The sequence below is a fragment of the Suillus fuscotomentosus genome, assembly GCF_016647785.1.
Source record: "Suillus fuscotomentosus strain FC203 chromosome Unknown F5891scaffold_52, whole genome shotgun sequence".
NCBI lineage: Eukaryota > Fungi > Basidiomycota > Agaricomycetes > Boletales > Suillaceae > Suillus > Suillus fuscotomentosus.
In genome coordinates this window covers 282114-296510 of record NW_024539564.1, presented here as the reverse complement: position 1 = coordinate 296510, position 14397 = coordinate 282114, and the positions used below count along the sequence as shown (strand labels likewise).

Below are 14397 nucleotides of genomic sequence, written 5' to 3'. Positions count from 1 at the left end.
TAAAGGGAGGTTCTGACGACTTGGACTATTGCGATGACCCCATTTACTACGCTAACTTAGATGATTAAAGTCGGTGACTTTATGCCTAGTAGGGGGGTAATGTTACAATCATGCTTTTCTTTCACTTCTCTGTTCTCTTTGTCCAATAGTACGCTTTTCATTTATAATCACTTACCTTTCTTGAACTATGTACTTATATCTCACGACTACCTTGGTCCGTGCGCACATATTGACTTATTTAAGCACGTGTATTAGCCTTGTAGAACTTCACTTGAATCTTACTAGGTTTTACCAGAACTTCCTTCACTTAAGACCTCCAATCTTAAGTCGTCTGAACTAGCATTCTTAGTCGAAGCACTCCTTTGACTAAGTCTTTACAGAACCCCTTCTTTTCTGAAGGACTTCACGAAACTCAACAGCTAGAAACTCTGTCGAGTCGCTGTTGTTAGAACTACCCTAGTTTGTAACAGGATCGACTGTGACTGCGCGTGCAGAAGCTCGAGGGTGCTGCACTGATATGGGAGGAGATTCGGGATATCCACGAAGGAAAGACTGAACTCGTCCAAATAGACCTGAGATGCCGACTCCAGGATCTATGATGTGAAGAGGGTGGGGATGCGAAGTCTCACCTGAGCAAGCTCCTACGCTTGCGCGAATCATTGGCCAGAATGGGCGCAGATGTCAAGGATCGCGACTTCTACGCCATTATCATTGGCTCCCTCCCAGAATCCTATAGGCCGCTGCTGTCGTCGATAAACACAGCAGCAAGAGTCACACAGTACCCCCTACGAACTCATCAGCGTCATCAGCGAGGAATATGAGCATAGAATGCTCACCAAACGTCGTCCCGCTAAGAAGGGAGGAAACTCTGCCCTAGCAGCGAGGTCAATGAACAACAAACCTCATGCCTCGAGCAACTCCACCACGGCCAGTCCAGACATCACCTGCTTTAATTGCGACCGCAAGGGTCATTATAAGCAGGATTGTTGGAGGAAGGGAGGTGGGAAGGAGGGACAGGGTCCCAGGCAGAACCAAAGGAAGGGAGGACGCGGTCCAAAGGAAGGTGCTAATGCTGCCAAACAGGCCAGCGCGCAGGATGAATATGCATTCGCAACGTCAGACTTAGCTGCTATAGCAAAGGATCTCAACGTACCTGTAAGCCGGCACAGAGCCATCATGGACTCTGGCGCTACCTCACATTTCTGCCCAGACTGTACCAAATTCTCCAATTTTGTCTCCATCCCACCGCAGGACATACACACCGCTGATGGATCAACCGTCAGTGCTATAGGACACGGGGATGTCCAAATAGACTTACCACTGGGAGCCACATGCACCTCTGTGACGCTGAAAAGCGTCCTCTACGCGCCCAACATGGCGTTTACACTCATATCCACCAATAGAATCACTGCTGCAGGGTTAGCGGTCCATTTTGAAGGGAATATGTGCAAGATACTCTCACCTGGCCCCAAACGAAAGCTCATTGCGGAAATCCTGCAAGTGGATGGCCTCTACAGTGTTAAAACGCGTCAACAGGAGCGCGCGAACGTAGCGAAAGGAAAACTTACGCTATACAAAGCCCATCGCATACTAGGCCACATTGCCCAGCCAGCCGTGAAGCATCTTGTGAAGGAGGGTCTTGTGGAGGGTTTGGAGGTGGACGTGACCACTGATCCGGAGTTCTGTGATACCTGTGTCAAAGCAAAGTCAGCGTGCATCCCTTTTCCCAAGGAGACCAACAGGAGGGCCAAAGGATATGGTGAAGTCATACATACCGATCTTTGGGGCCCGGCCCAGAACGAGAGTCTCGGAGGCGCATGTTATTACATGACCTTCACTGATGACTATTCCCACGAGACAGTCGTAATGTTCCTGAAACACAAGAGTGACGCCATTGACGCGTATCACCAGTATCAAGCCAGACTCACCACCCAACATAACATCTGCGTCAAAATGCTGCGCTCAGATAGAGGTGGCGAATACCTTAGTGCTGAATTCGAGGCATTGTTGAAGGAGGGTGGGACCAAACGGGAGTTGACTGTCCACGATTCTCCTCAGCAGAATGGAGTCGCAGAGAGACTGAATCGCACCTTGGTGGAACACGCACGCGCCATGCTCATCGCACGCAGCCTGCCAAAATATCTGTGGGCAGAGGCCATAAGTTATACAACATGGCTCAAGAACCGCTTACCATCTAAGGCGATCCCAGGACACACCCCGTACTCCCTGATCCATGGTGCAAAGCCAGACTTGTCATTGGCGAAGGAGTTTGGGACGCCATGCTATGTGCATGATGGGGAGGTGGGCAAGTTAGACCCGAAGGCAGGAGAGGCGATCTTCGTGGGCGTTGACGCCCAGAGCAAGGGTTATCGTGTTTACTGGGCTGGGTGGCACAAGGTGTCAGTGGAACGTAATGTTACCTTCCCACCTGTTGCTGTTGAAGTTGCTGCTGATGTACCGGCCGAGGGGGAGTCCAGACCTGCCCAACCTCAGCTTCCTACCAGACCTGCCCAACCTCAGCTTCCTAGCGGCCAGACACCAGCACCACAACCCCCATCTACCCCACCAAGAGCCTCCCACCAACAAGAGACGCCACCGGTGCCTAGAGCCACAAGGATGCGGCCACCTCCAGGGTACTACTCGGTGCTAAATGAGGGGGAGATAGCCACACTGGCAGCCCAATCAGCCAGCCCATAGCGCTATAGGAATACATCTTGAATGGACAACAGTCCATAAATACTGATACATACTTACCTATAACTATCCAATTATCCAACAGGATGTATCCTTGAGGAGAATTATTTATAGAAGCTTTGGGCACTTGCCAGCTTACAAATCACTGCTCAAACAGATTATCCAATGTGACCGCATTTTTAGCCCCACAGTGTGGGAATTACCCCGCAACGCCCAAAACATCGACCATTTTTGGAATCTCCACAATATCAATTATTCCCACACCCTCCCCACCTCACTGCAGCTTCACCACTACACCACAACAGGTCCCCCTTCATATATAAGTAGTAGTTTGGAATATATATGTATAATATAATATAATTGACCACTTTTTTTGCTCATTTATGTACCTGCTCCTCCTCCAGAGACCATTTAACATATAATAGGATACAGAATACTTTCGCATTTTTGCCCCTATGGTAGGGAAGTGTCACAGGTTATTCAGAACATGTTTAGGAGTATACATGAAGAGATTCCCATCTTTATTTTACCTCCTGGAGCCTTCTGCATCAATAGATATAGCATATATATGAGAAAATACAAAATATGTTCTCATTTTAGTATTTCCAGGTGGATAGACTTCAAAAAATGATCCCCAGCATCTATTTAACAGTAGGAACAATGCATCAGGAGCCCAGGACCATAGGACAAGACCTTGTTGTGTTGTATATCTCCCCTCTCCTGGTGGTTCACCCCCTGTGAAAATTTTTCCTGCAGTACTGGACCTCAAGTATGGTAGGGGGTCTATTTTTATTCATATTTGGAGTATATATATCATATATATAGCTCATTACACCAACAGGATACTTCTACAGGAACAAAAACATAGAAAATCACATTTTTAATGTTTTTGATGTTTTTCAGTATCTTACCCTTGCACAGATGATCCAACCTGCTCATATACAATTAGTGTAGCATATATACTTGCTTTTTATGACCAAGATCAGCTACATATAGGGCGGAAGTTTGAGATCTGATGTAAAGGGGACATTTTTACTGATTAGAGGCCCATATGTTCAACTTATCAATTTTTAATGATCAGACACCTGGAGCACCTTTTAAATATATTCAATATCATAGACCCTAATTTACAGAAAGATCCACCCAGAACTGAGGGTTGTGGAAGTGAAGTAGATAAGAAACTGAGTGTGGGAAAGTTCAAATGCTCAAAACATCGAAAATGGTCAGTTAAGCAGTGGTAGGACTTTAATACTAGGTCAACTCATATCTACACTACATTCTTTCCACCTATCCTCTACTCTCAGGGCAGTATGTAGCATAGGTTCCTTAGGTAGTCTACTATGTATCCTACATATTTTTAATAAAATCTTCGACCTGTATTATACATAAATATGTTGGCAACAAAGCATGGACCAAACAGAGAGAAGTTAAAGCTCCATGCACGACTGGTGGCGAACGGACAGCGTCAGAAATTCGGCGTTGATTATTTCGACACTTTCACGCCAACCTCCAACATGACAACAATAAGAGCCGTACTCACCATGGCGGCCAAACTCGACTGGGAAGTCCACCAAGTGGACATTAAGAGTGCGTATTTGTACGCTGAGCTGAAAGAGGACATTTACATGTGCCCCCCACCTGGATACTTGAAGAGTGGTGATGAAGGCAAGGTCTTGAAGCTGCGGAGGAGTCTGCCCGGCCTGAAACAGGCGGGCTATGAGTGGTCTGAGGAGTTAGCATCTGCATTCGCCAAGATGGAGTTTACCCATTCCCAAGTCGACCAGGCCGTATTCTATCGACATGCCCAAGACGAGCACACTGTCGTGACTGTCTCCGTCGACGACATGGCCGTTACATCGAAGCACTTGCACCATATCATCAAGTTCAAGGACGATCTCATGCAGTACTTTGAGATATCGGACTTAGGTGAATTGAATTGGTTACTGGGTCTAAAGGTAGAATGAAACCGTGCTGCGCGCACCATCAGGCTCTCTCAGAAAGCTTACGTCGAAACCATCCTGGAACGTTTCAACCTCACTAACGCTAACACTGCTGCCACACCCATGGATACGGGTGCAGCACTCTCAGACTCAGACTCTCCCTCTACTCATGCTCAAGCCAAAGCTATGGAGAACGTCCCTTACCAGCGTGGTATCGGCTCGCTCATGTATGCTGCTACCAGCACGCGCCCGGACATCACATTCGCGGTCTCCATCCTATCTCAGTTCATGCACAACCCAGGGCCCGCACATTGGGAGGCTACCAAAAGAGTGATGAGGTATCTAAAGGGTATGTCAGACTATGGGATCACGCTCGGCCACCTATACTTCCCATATTTCCTTCTTAGTAAAGAGGCCAAACGGGACATATATGTCCCCTTTAGTAAGCTAAAATCTCGTTCACACTGAGCACCGGCAGTTGATACCAGCCAAAAACCATGACTTTACCGCTCAGGCTATTTACTATTCTCGCATGCTATGTTTGTTTATCGTTTGTTGGTGCTAATCAACATTCCCGCGCTCCTGTTTCACCTGCCCTCACTGTCCATGACAGCGAGCTCAACAGCTCCTTCAGTAGTCATCACTTCTGCATATTTTTGTGCATTGCTTGCTGCGTACCCTGTAGCCCATCACAGTGCTCTGTCTACCCTCTGGTCCATCCTATCCGCCGTCGTTATCTGAACACCCTCTGTGACACTTAGACTCTGTTATTTCCTGTCTGTTATTCTCGTTCTTCCTATCTGTTGTCTTCCTAATGTATTTCTAACAATTCTATAGTGCCAGGAGCCCGTTAATCATCAGTACCATCCCTTTGATCACTCTATTAGCATTCGTTTGGCTTGGCGAACTGGCAGTGCTCGTACTTCCCTTCTAGTCGCCACTGCCATCTCCAACCACATCTCATGGTCAGGTCCTCACGGAATTCATTGGGTGGTATATCCTGTCAGTGCATCGTGCAAGTCGGTGGTAGTAAGGCCAAGACCCTGTGAGCAGGCAGCATTCGGCAGCGTGAAGACCAAGCAAAGTTATTTCATGCAGAACTACTAAAAAGTATGCTTCAACATTCTTTCGTTTAATGCAGCTGATCATCACGTAGAGTTGCCTCTGCACGAGCGAGAGCAACTTTTAGCTTCTGAGTCTCTTGCTACATCTCAAGCACCCTCGCATGCCAATATGGACACTTGTATGGATAGTGGCGTCATCGATATTGATGCAGTGTTCCCTCCACCCGGTGAAGAAGGGTTTGCTGTCAGCCATTGGGGTGAGGAACATGCTCTCTATTCAGAGCTCAAGCAGGTCTCCCATGCGCACATCAAGTACATTACTGTGTGCTTCTGTGCTTTCTTCCTTAAGTTCTATTCCCAGACCTGTTGATACTCACGATCGCAGCCTGTGTATTGCCCAACAGCTTTCTGCATGGAGCGATCAATACGACATACTTGCAAACACACTACTCGCATACCAGCATGACAGCATAGAATTTCCTGAGGTTGATGATTCAGATCATGACGTGTTTGAAATTGAAGTAGTGGACATCTTCAGTGAGTAATTACATGACACTACTTTTACATTGCTTTACTGATGGTCACTGCTCTAGGCTGAACCATCCGCAGATTCAAACACGAGTCTATCTTTCCCAATGTAACCTTACTTCGCTATGGATGCATTGGTTCATCGCCGGTGAAGCCCAGTGTCACCATTACAATTCGGACCCTTGCTGTCTACCGACAAACACACCATGTGTGCCCTCGTCTCAGCATCCACGCTGAAGCCAAAAAACTGTGTCATCTGCATAATGTAAGTGCTGTCGCCTTCAACATAATCTCACAAAATTGATGTATATTCAAGGTATGCTATAGACATTATTTTGCTGAGCAACTCCGTGCTGCCTTTGATGTTTATCTCGAGCTTCAATGACAGATCACTGCTCATCTTGACAAGCACCTTGGTCGTGATACACCCAACTGGCACATGCTAAATTCATGCCCAGCATGCCAGTACACACTTCAACAGGAACCGCCTTTACGATATTCTATCATCTGTGCCTGTGACGGCAACAATTCAGCCAAACTTGTCAATCCAGCAGTTCATCATGGAGTGGAGCACCTGGACCCCCGATCAGGAACATCCTCCATTTGGCTTAGTGAGCCTTATGTTGACATGTTCGCCGATGAGGTCAGCAATGCACGCAACCAGCAGTCGAGGTCTCGCTCTGCCGCAACAGCAGCAACCATCCGTGATCCTGACGATCCTTGGATTGAGGAACCTGAATCAGGTGATTCATCTGAACCGGTCAGCATATGTGTTGATCGATGGCGTAATGCGGCGCCTGTTACAGTGACTACGTGAGCCCCCAGCTACACGACCTGCCCTCTGCCACCTCGCATGGCAACGATACGATACGATACCCGGGCCCTTGGGCCTTGATGATTAATAACGAACAGATGACGAAATAGAAGAGAAGTCCGGAAGATGCCGGATTAGGTAAGCGATCTGGATCGCTTACATGATATGACGACATAGGTCTAGAAGACCTATATATGTTATCAAGATAGAAGGCAAGCCTCGTGTTGCCTCATGTACTGATAGAAGGACGCCTCGCGGTCCTTATCATAGATAGAAGACCTGCCTCATGCATGGTATCTCTGACTCGATAGATAAGCAGATTAGAACCCAGCTTCAGGCTGAGCTTAGATACGATAGAGTAGCCTTATATAAGGTCGACAGATTAAAGTAGATGTTCCTTACTTTAATCCTACTGGGTTTTACCTTGAACTCCTTGTCCTGCTAAAGCTACCTGCTCGACATCAGATCCGCACCTTCAGAAGGACTTGAGACCCCTTCTGCCTGTAACTCGCTATCATCGTTCACCTCCGTGAACGTACGCAACTTCTGCTTTTCTGTGGAAGCCGACCTCGGACTCTCAGCACGAGATATCACTGTTGTGATCGTCGCTGTTAGATCATCCCAGTCCGCACGCGACACACGTCGTAACAAAGGATTAAAGTCCCTTTACTGTACGCCTCCATCACAGGCTACAAGATAACTGATCGCACTTGTTGTCAACGCTACCGACACTCGTAGAACCCCGAACCTAGATCCCGAAAGGATTTTCATATCCCTGATTTAGAACCCTGATCGTACCGGCCTGACCAGTCGCAAGAATATAAGAACCGCCGTCACTGTGGAAAGCTCCAAGAAAAGGATACCACGAAGATCGTAGAACCCATCTCCAATATGGCAACTACCAGAAACACCTTCGCCGCCTCGCATCTGACCGGGAAGGAGACTCGCCTTTGTTTGCGAGAAAAGAAATGTTTTGTGTGCCACGTCATCGGACACAAAGCCGCGAGCTGTCCGCAATGGACCCGAACCTCACGGAGAAAGATGATCGAAGAAGAACCCCTGCGCGCTATCAAGAAAGCCGGGGCTAAGGAGGACATACGGGTGAACGCCACCCTGATCTCCAGAACGAGAAGCAACCCCATCGCGACATCTATGATCGTAGATTCTGGGGCGTGTGAGTCCTTTGTCAACCAGGACATAATCACACAACACCGCATCTCGACGCACCAGCTAGAGAACCCTTTAAGATTCTCGAACGCTGACGGATCCTGCTTCGGAACGAAGCCGATAGAAAGGTTTTGCAACCTTACATTCCAGATAGACGAACGGGTAATGACCGAAAGGTTTTACCTAGCCGAACTTGGTCCGAAAGACAAGTTCCTGCTGGGACGACCTTGGCTCACAAGCCAGAACCCCGCCATCAATTGGAAAACCGGCGCGGTGACCCTAAGAAGTACCGCAGATTCCCGAAAGAAGGAAAAAGAAATAGATTCTGATCGGAAGAAGAACGGCAAGGCGCCCCTCTTCCTAAAAGAGGAAAAGAAGGTGACACAGAAGAGAAAACGATCGGTATCCCCGACAACTCCCCGTACCTTCTCCTCGGGCACAGTACCACTAGCCCGAACGACACGAATTGCACCGGTCCACGAAGAGCCGCAGGACGGAAACCCCGTTGAAACTTCAGAAACCGTACCACAGCCCACGAAAACTGTGACGAAGAAAGATTCGCTGCCAAGAATAGACCTTGCAGCAAGAAGATATGAACAGAAAAGACCGGCCACTGATCCGGAGACAACTCAGAAGAAGACTTCCAGACCGGCGCTGATATCTGACCACATTTATCCCGAACTGCCACGAACGAAGAAGATTGTACCGGCTGTTCAGCCGATGAAGATTGAAGAAGATCCCGCACCTGCCCGATATGAATTCTCGGCAGAGCCCGCACAAGTCCTTGGGAAGGGACGTGCGATAATGAATGAAGAACCGCCTGTATCCAAGGCGCCCAGACTGGCCCCTGAACCAGAAAAAACTCAGAGATTCGAATTTTCTGGAGAACCGATATCCGTTCTCGGAAAAGGACGAGCAGTCCGAATCGAAGACCCTCCCACAGCCAAGAAACTCAGATTCTATGAAAGTCCTGAGTCCGCAATGGAGGAAGACCCCGAACCGGCATATTTAACCGCCGATGAACCGCCGAATTCCCTCAACCTCTCTATGACACCCGCGCATAATTCCGAAGAAGCAATGACGCTATCTTCTGATACCGAACTCCCTCCTGTGTTACAAGAAGCCCAGGATATTTTCATCGAACGAATCGCATCGATCCATGAAGCGAATCGTCGAAATGAAATGAAAAAGGAAGAAGAAGACGCCGAGCCGAGTTTTGTCAGATTTATTGACATGGAAAACTCCGAGGATGACGAGGATGAAGACACAGACGCACCCTCTTCGCATGATCTGCGAATGGTAGATTTAGAAGGAAACGACTTCGAAGACGACGGCCCGCTCCCTGGCCTAGACTTCTGATTGGATTTGATTAGTCGGTGACTAATGGCTTAGTAAGGGGGTGAAATCCTCTATTTTACTTATTTTCCACGCCTACTCCACCCCGAACACTGATCACCGAATCCTGAACTCGACCAACTCCTACATTGGTCCGGAACGACCTAAAACTAGAAAGGTCCGTAATGACCCTAAACTAGATATAGTCCGGAAAGACTCTAAACTACGATTGTCCGTAATGACTTAAAACTAGACGATGAACAAGGACGAACCCCGGAAAACTCCTGCAAGCTTCGGGACCCCTCTCATCACTGCACTTCGACCACCCGAGCAGTTCATATATAAAACAAAGGGTAATAGAAGACGACCTCCCCGCTGGACGACCCCAAGAAACTCCTGCAAGCCTTGGCACCCACGCTCGGATCCTACCTCCGGAACGAGGCTAAACTATCACGAGACGAACTCCACGGAAACTCCTGCAAGCCCTTGGAACCCTCTAGAACCCATCATGGCAATGACGACCACCCTCTGATGACGACCTGATCTTTCAACAAAAAGATAAAGGACGATAGTACCTATCACGGCACTTTCCCTCTGATAGCGAAGAAGAATCTCGAACACGAGTTAGCCTCATGGCTAGATAAAACGATAAGAGATAACGATAAAGATAAGTCTAGATTGAATCGGAGCTTGGATTGATCTGGAAGAAGGTTATAAACCCTCTCGATCCTCGAACATCTCTCCAAACGAACCTCCATCATCATGACGAACTCCATCGACAACGCCTCTATCAAGAATGCACTGAAGGACTCCGACTACGGAGTAGTCCTCAGAATGACAGAAAATAGCGCGTTCAACGAAGCCGCTATCTTGACCCCCGCGTACTCCCAAGCGATCGACGAAATCCTTGGTGACCAAGACGCCAGAACTGCAGCGAGTACTTCCCTCACCGTCTGCATTATACGAACCACGAAGCTGCTGGAAGACGTAGCCAATCGTGTTGACCTTGATGAAGCAACTCGGAGACTTGCTGTACTTCATCTGCAACGGCGGATCAGAAACTTCGCACTTCACTTACTCCCCCTCGACTTCTCCGATATCACCGACCTAGCGATAAAGAAAGTTGAAGTGAAGCCTCTTGTAGAAGAACCCCGCCCGGTACGCCCGCCGAGAAGAAAAGCGGCTACCATAGATCGAACCCGTAAGACGCTCTGCAGGCGCTGCGGAGGATACGGACATCAGTTCAGAAGATGCCCAGATTATGTTTGTTGCATCTGCGATGAACTAGGACCCGACCATCTGTCGGTCCACTGCCCGCGACTCAACGGACGCATCGTACTCCAAGAGTTTAGCGATGAAGAGAAGTTTTTCGAAGCTCTCTTAGATTGGGAGCACAACCACAAGGCACTCGCGGATCTTGAACTTCAGCATCCCACTGAACTTTCCCCTGCCTCTGAAACTCCCTCAGCACCTTCTACATCCACGATAGCAATTCCTGCACTACCCGCCGCTACGATGGAAGAAGACGTTTGATGATATACAAAGCCGGTGACTTTGTGCGTAGTAATGGGGTAATGTTACAGTGACTACGTGAGCCCCCAGCTACACGACCTGCCCTCTGCCACCTCGCATGGCAACGATACGATACGATACCCGGGCCCTTGGGCCTTGATGATTAATAACGAACAGATGACGAAATAGAAGAGAAGTCCGGAAGATGCCGGATTAGGTAAGCGATCTGGATCGCTTACATGATATGACGACATAGGTCTAGAAGACCTATATATGTTATCAAGATAGAAGGCAAGCCTCGTGTTGCCTCATGTACTGATAGAAGGACGCCTCGCGGTCCTTATCATAGATAGAAGACCTGCCTCATGCATGGTATCTCTGACTCGATAGATAAGCAGATTAGAACCCAGCTTCAGGCTGAGCTTAGATACGATAGAGTAGCCTTATATAAGGTCGACAGATTAAAGTAGATGTTCCTTACTTTAATCCTACTGGGTTTTACCTTGAACTCCTTGTCCTGCTAAAGCTACCTGCTCGACATCAGATCCGCACCTTCAGAAGGACTTGAGACCCCTTCTGCCTGTAACTCGCTATCATCGTTCACCTCCGTGAACGTACGCAACTTCTGCTTTTCTGTGGAAGCCGACCTCGGACTCTCAGCACGAGATATCACTGTTGTGATCGTCGCTGTTAGATCATCCCAGTCCGCACGCGACACACGTCGTAACAGCGCCAGAATCACACAAGAAGATGTTTGCAATCTTCAAGAAATCAGGAATATTCATCACTGTCTACCGTCATGGCTTTCTTCTGACCATATGTGACATGGTTTGGAGTGGTGAACTGTTAGTATCATTTCTAGAATAATTATGGCAGAACGCTAACTCTCAGCACAGTATGAAATACCCGATTGCGAGCCTCAACAAACTAATGGAAGTTTTCGGGAAGAATATTCTTTATGGCTACGACATCAAATGTGCGCTTGAGAAGATCTTGCCCCGCAGCTCCTTGGCAAATCACATCAAAGAACTCAACCTTCATGGTGTGGTTCCTGCCTTTCATGGTCATGCTCACAATCGCCTTTGCCAGGTCCAACACCATTCCAAGTACAAGGTTGGCGCCAGTAAAGAAGATTTTGAGACTTGTGAACGTGTATTTTCAGAGTCTAATGCTCTAGCACCTGAAACTTGGAACACTACCGAATTTCATCACCACCAAGCTCTCGATGAACATTTTCACTTTGCTGATATGGACAAATATGCTAACCTGTGTATGTCCTAAGTTTAATTAATTTACAATGCGCTGACAACAAATTTAGCTAATTTTATCTACAACAACTACGTTCAAGCACTCGAAGCTATTGCTGCTACTTCTACATTCCTTGCTGAGTCTCCGGTGGGACCTGATGCACCTTTTGAGGCTGATTTGGATGATGAGAGGATATTGTTGGAGAAAATGAGCAGCAAGAAAGATGCTGCACCTGTTGAAGTTGACTATGTGAAGGCGTTGGTTGAATATGAGGATGCGCTGTAGGTTTTTCTCAAGCAACCTTACGACGAACATTAATGGTCATTATGGCAGACTCGCTTATGATGCGGCTCGTACAGAATTTGGTAGGCTCGACCTTAGGCCAAACTACTCCTCGAAGGACATCGGCAATGTTCAGCGTCGACACACACATGCTGCTGCTAAGCGCGACCAGAAGCAGGAAGTAGTCGAGGACTTTGAGCACCAGATGGGGATTGATGAACGTTGGGGTCCTAATCACCCAGAGCGTATCCAGGCACAGTCACATATTACACACCGCCTCTTTTTCAAGGCTGTCGATGATGTTGAGAGATTGGTTGTCATGCGACTATTGGAACTTACAAAGTTGCAGATGAATGGTCTTGGTAGGTTCTAGTTCACGTCATGACATGATACTAATGTGAAGTTTTTTATCTAGGTTACAAACTTCGTACTCAAATTTCCAAAGCCCTCAAAAGCCGCGCAACTGCTATCTGAAATGCCCTTCAACGCTACAATAAGTACGCTGCTGAAATGATGCCACCCTACCCTTTGCTCGATTGGAACCAAATAGTTGAGTATTCTTTTTTAGCTGAGTTCGACTTGCTATGTGATAGCAATGGGCAGATCCAGACTAAACGGTGGGCGAACCCTCTTTATCAGCAGGCATCAGCACAATACTTTGATCGTGTGCGCGCCCAGGAAGAGCTGGAGAGGCTAAATGTTGAAGTTGGTCATTTGATGACAAAGATTCGTGATGACACTATCTACTATCCAAACACAATTGCTATCCTTTCCACTGAAGACCCGCCACTTGCCTCTGAGCTGAGTCGGCAATGGGAACAGCTTCTGTCGGTGAACTCATGGCATCAGCGACGCATTCATCAAATTCAGACTCTTCATGGATATTCTGGACCACGATGGCCAGGTACACGACTTGGAGCAGCTGGTGGTAATAGTTTGGCTCATGATGTTTTGGCTGATGGTAGCGCTCCTACTGACGAAGGCATTATCAATGAGGAGCCTTATGATGGAGAACGCATGCAACAGGTCGAGGGTTATATTGATGGACTCGAGCATCACGCTGCTGATGATATGTAGTTAAAATATTGTAGCTTTTCAATTTGCCATACTCATACAATCTTAACAGTGTTCAACTTCGTTAGTGACACTGTTGCTGGTCCCAAGGTCAAGGGTTTCATCATGCAGTGTATTAGTGAGAAGAAGCAGTTAGCTGTGGAGATCATCGATGACACATATCATGACCGGCTGAAGGCACTACCTGGCATGACTATCTGAGAATCGTTTGAGAGCAAGGTAGAGCGTGAACTAAATCACGCTCATGATGACTCCTGTCAGTATGCGCAGAAGAACCTGAAGAAGAAGAACAATGTGAAGCAGATGGTCACAGCTGGTTCCAAGGGTTCATACATTAACATCTCGCAAATGTCAGTTTGTGTCAGGCAGCAGAGTGTTGAAGGTTGTCGTATCCCATTCAGGTTCCGTCATCGTACTCTTCCAGAAGAATGGGCATCCAGATGGTCGTGAATTTCTGGCTATTCTACAATGGATTCAGCATTAGCATCAGTGACACTGTTGCTGGTCCCAAGGTCATGGGTTTCATCACGCAGCATATTAGCGAGAAGAAGCAGTTGGTTTCAGAAATCATCGATGACGCATATCACAACTGGCTGAAGGTGCTACCCAGCATGACTTTCTGAGAGTTGTTCGAGAATTGAGAGCAAGTGACCGGTCATATCTGAAGAATATTGAATGCCCAAACACAACCAAAATACGTTGCAACTTGCAATTGTCTACTTTTGGATGGCCTAAGTAC

General features: G+C 47.6%; 5 protein-coding genes across 5 annotated transcripts; all 5 read left to right on the top strand.

Moving 5' to 3' along the window:
• Positions 1–5131: 5131 nt before the first annotated feature.
• On the top strand, positions 5132–6296 carry F5891DRAFT_983212 (uncharacterized protein; the record flags this gene model as incomplete). Its single annotated transcript, XM_041377298.1, has 5 exons — positions 5132–5173; positions 5472–5718; positions 5776–6020; positions 6103–6235; positions 6292–6296. 5 exons carry the CDS (start codon positions 5132–5134, stop codon positions 6294–6296), a joined length of 672 nt encoding a protein of 223 aa, XP_041222375.1.
• A 4008-nt stretch (positions 6297–10304) lies between these two features.
• F5891DRAFT_983211 (uncharacterized protein) lies at positions 10305–11075 on the top strand (the record flags this gene model as incomplete). Its single annotated transcript, XM_041377297.1, has 1 exon — positions 10305–11075. The coding sequence occupies one exon, from the start codon at positions 10305–10307 to the stop codon at positions 11073–11075; it is 771 nt and encodes a 256-aa protein (XP_041222374.1).
• A 729-nt stretch (positions 11076–11804) lies between these two features.
• Positions 11805–12335, top strand: F5891DRAFT_958148 (uncharacterized protein; the record flags this gene model as incomplete). The annotated part of the gene is made up of 2 exons (XM_041375544.1): positions 11805–11899; positions 11951–12335. The coding sequence occupies 2 exons, from the start codon at positions 11805–11807 to the stop codon at positions 12333–12335; spliced, it is 480 nt and encodes a 159-aa protein (XP_041222373.1).
• Positions 12336–12368: 33 nt separating this feature from the next.
• F5891DRAFT_958103 (uncharacterized protein) lies at positions 12369–12587 on the top strand (the record flags this gene model as incomplete). The annotated part of the gene is made up of 1 exon (XM_041375536.1): positions 12369–12587. A coding segment is annotated over one exon (219 nt), but the record flags the coding sequence as incomplete, so codon positions are not given.
• Positions 12588–13094: 507 nt separating this feature from the next.
• Positions 13095–13475, top strand: F5891DRAFT_920011 (uncharacterized protein; the record flags this gene model as incomplete). Its single annotated transcript, XM_041373766.1, has 1 exon — positions 13095–13475. A coding segment is annotated over one exon (381 nt), but the record flags the coding sequence as incomplete, so codon positions are not given.
• Between the last annotated feature and the right edge of the window lie 922 nt (positions 13476–14397).